The 3,692-nt window shown below is 40.8% G+C and overlaps 1 protein-coding gene across 1 annotated transcript; it reads left to right on the forward strand.

Moving 5' to 3' along the window:
- The first annotated feature begins 334 nt into the window (after positions 1-334).
- LOC108775154 (uncharacterized) lies at positions 335-1,840 on the forward strand. The gene has a single exon (XM_018541441.1). It carries the CDS (start codon positions 335-337, stop codon positions 1,838-1,840), a length of 1,506 nt encoding a protein of 501 aa, XP_018396943.1.
- Positions 1,841-3,692: the final 1,852 nt, after the last annotated feature.

Consider the following 3,692-nt stretch of genomic DNA (forward strand, 5'->3'; position numbering starts at 1 on the left):
GTCTTCATTGACATTGAGGGGGCTTTTGATAGCACCCCAAATACGTCGATTAAAGACGCCATGAACAGATTTAACGCTCCAGAATCACTGATTGACTGGACTCAAAACATGTTGAAGGGCAGAAGACTGACCGTCAATCATGGTAACAACTCAGTTGAGGAGAGGCCGGCGGCGGGCTGCCCGCAGGGGGGGGGGTGCTGTTACCCCTGCTATGGTGCCTGGTGTGGATGAACTCCTCACAAAACTGAAGAAATCAGGCTTCGAAATCTACGGATACGCGGACGACGTGGCCATTATCACCAGAGGTAATTTCCTCTCAACACTCAAGGAACGGATGGACGAAGCCTTGGCAATTGTACAAAACTGGTGTAGGACGAGGGGACTGATGGTAAACCCCACAAAGACCTCGGCCATGATCTTCACCAGAAAATACAAACCGGAACCCATTGAGACATTAAGGCTCTGGGGAAAGGAAATAAATTATGTAAATTCAGTAAAATATTTGGGGGTCCTATTAGACCCCAAATTGAGCTGGAAACCACACCTCGAGGAAAAGAGGAAGAAATTCTACACCTCTATGTGGGCGTGCAGGAGAGCCATGGGAAAGAACTGGGGACTAAACCTCAGGACAGCCTTATGGCTATACAAGATGGTATTGTTACCAAGACTCACGTATGCAGCAGTTGTCTGGTGGTTAAGGGCGGAAAAGGTGGAGGCACGGAATCTGCTTAAAAGCCTACAGGGAGGATACCTAAGGGCTGCAGCGGGGGCCATGAATACTGCACCAACTGAGGCGCTGCAAATAGCACTCAGTATTCCGCCCCTAAACCAGGTGATTAAATACACAGCCAGGCAAACAGCATACAGATTAAGATGTCAGGGTGAGTGGAAGGAAACCAGGACCGGTCACACAAGACTGGGACTTTCTAACAGACACCCTTTCAATCTAAAACAAGACAGGATCCCCAGAAGACATCAGTTGGTGAAGAATTTCAAAGTTCAAATACCGACTAGGGAGGACTGGAGCAAGCATGACTATAAAGCCAATCCAGATGTGGACACTTGGTTCACGGATGGATCGGGAGCAAACGGACGATATGGGGCAGGTATTTATGGGCCCAATATCAACCACAAGGTAAGCATACCAATGGGTGAGCTGGCCACAGTGTTTCAAGCTGAAGTGCTGGCCATCCAGAAATGTGCGGAACTCCTGCTAAAGGGGAAAAGCAGAAAACAAATAAATATTTATACTGATAGCAGAGCAGCTATCGAAGCACTTGCAAGAACCTCCACAGAATCATCTGTGGTATGGGACTGCATGCAAGCACTCACAACACTAGGGGCAACTAACAAAGTAACCCTGGTATGGGTCCCTGGACATCAGGGGATACCTGGAAATGAGGGAGCGGACGAGCTGGCAAAACAGGGTACTGAGAAGGCCCCGGCTGAAAGGATCGTCGGAGTCCCATTTTCAGCAGGAACGAAAATAATCAAAGAATGGCTTGAACGGGAGCACTCGAACTCCTGGAAGGGGGCAGAGGGCTGTAAACGAGCCAAACAACTCATGAGATCTCCAAACCTAGCAAGAACTAGAGAGTTGCTGGCTATGGGAAAGACTAAATTGAGAAGTGGCATAGGCCTACTGACAGGACACTTGCCCCTCAGAGCACATCTATTCAATCTAAGACTAGCGGAGCAGAAAGAATGCCGGCTATGTGGAGAAGAAAGCGAGGACAACCTGCACTTATTGTGCCGATGCCCTGCACTCGCTTGTAAAAGGTACAAATCCTGGGGACAGTTTATATCCTGGGGATATGTTTATGACACCCAAGGATTTTGAAAATGCGAAGGTCAGCAGTCTAATAAGTCTGGTAAGCGACACGAGGCTGGGATTGACTGAATGACCTATGGAAAAAGCAGGGAGCGACAAAGGAACCCCACGGATCTGGGTCACGTAAATGGGCTAATAAAGACCACCTGCAACTAACTACTACTACTACTACTACTACTAACACTATATATATATTATTAATAAATATTTTTTGTTCTTAATTAAGATTCAAACCGCGCGCGCGTCATATGTGGTACACCATGCAACACTGGTCTGCTGGTTAGATATAGATAGATAGAGTGAGATGATAGATAGAGTGAGATAACCCATAAAGTCAACGGCCCTCTATTATCTAAAAAACGAGATGGACATTTTCTCTGGTCGACGACGTTGACGACGATGTATCTTATAAAAAAAAATTGAAACGTGAAAATTTACACCGAAAAAATTGTATTCTTAACTTAAGAATATCCCACTTACGTATAGTATGTTTTCCTCTAAAATAAGCGCTGAGATGATCCTCTTAATTTAAGAGGATAATCATCTAAAAATTAGTATATTCTTAAAATGAGAATATAGGGTGTCCCATTTTAAACGATAACCTCAAATATCTCCTGAACGATACAAACACGTGCAAACACGTGCCTACGTGAAAATTTCGTCCGCGTAGACGCCACCGTGAATATCCAGACTGAGCGTGAAAACAAATGCATGTGAGCATCATGGAAAACCGCGTGAAACGCGCGTGATAGCAACGATCCCATTCGCAAATTAAAAATATATTCTTAATTTAAGAGGAAATATTCTTATATCTGTTAAGAGGAAATATTAAGTACATCTTTTAAGAATACAATTTTTTCGGTGTACAGATCCGGACTTTGCGTCGCAATATCTCCGCTCGTAGGGCACGTAGAAAAAAAATGAAAGCACTTTTATCATACAATTTAAGTATTTCCTGTCGATTGAGCGTATGTAGAACTTGATCGGTTTAGCCGTTACTGAGATCTGATCATCTCGACCCCGAAAAATTCTCAGTTTCGCGTAAAGGAGGCACGGCAGTGTCGCGCGCTTGGCTTAGCGCCGAGACACTACCGTGTCTCCAGATTTCTGATAAGTTGAAACTTATCGCTATCGCTATTCCCTCGCATTGTGTTTAGGGCTTTACGGCTATTATAAACCGGCCTTTAAGCGAGAAACACACTTTTTTGCATAATGCATAAAGCATGTGCATAAAGAATTTGATTGGTCCATTGACTCATGCATAAGAAAATGGGCCAATGAAATTCCTGCGGTCGAGTTGCCACTACGAATGCTTTAAAGCGTTTCTTGATTGGTCAATTTGTAAAATTCTTTCTTTTGATTGATCAATCAAACGCTTCAAAGCATTCTTTCCGAAAAATAATCCAAATAAAACTTTTTTTTTATATTGTGTGTTTTTTTCTTTAGTTTTCACAAAAAAATATCAAGAAAAGTTAAAGTAATATTGTAAAATGTAAAAAAATAAATTATTACATTGAGAATAAACCGAAAATTTCAGGAAATGAAAAAGTCACTTGTTTATATCTATATATTATTTTATCGTATAAAAAAATGCAAAATTGAAAAAAAAATTAATTTGAAAAAAAATAGAAGGAAAAATTTGTCCACGATAAAATTAGTCTTAAAAATCATCAAATAAATCTAAGTTTTTATGAGAATTTAAAAAAAAAATTAAACGTGTCATACTTTTAAAAATTAATAATTTTTTTACATTAAATTAAAAAAACAATTTTTATACTTTTCTTGATATTTTTTTTTGAAAACTAGAAAAAAAAACAATTTAAAAAAAACGTTTTATTTGGATTATTTTTCGCAGAGTTAT

Source organism: Cyphomyrmex costatus, unplaced genomic scaffold (genome assembly GCF_001594065.2).
Source record: "Cyphomyrmex costatus isolate MS0001 unplaced genomic scaffold, Ccosl1.0 scaffold288, whole genome shotgun sequence".
Classification (NCBI taxonomy): Eukaryota; Metazoa; Arthropoda; class Insecta; order Hymenoptera; family Formicidae; genus Cyphomyrmex; species Cyphomyrmex costatus.

Coding starts and splice junctions, on each gene's coding strand:
- LOC108775154 (XM_018541441.1), top strand. CDS start 335: ATGGACGAAGCCTTGGCAATTGTACAAAACTGGTGTAGGACGAGGGGA.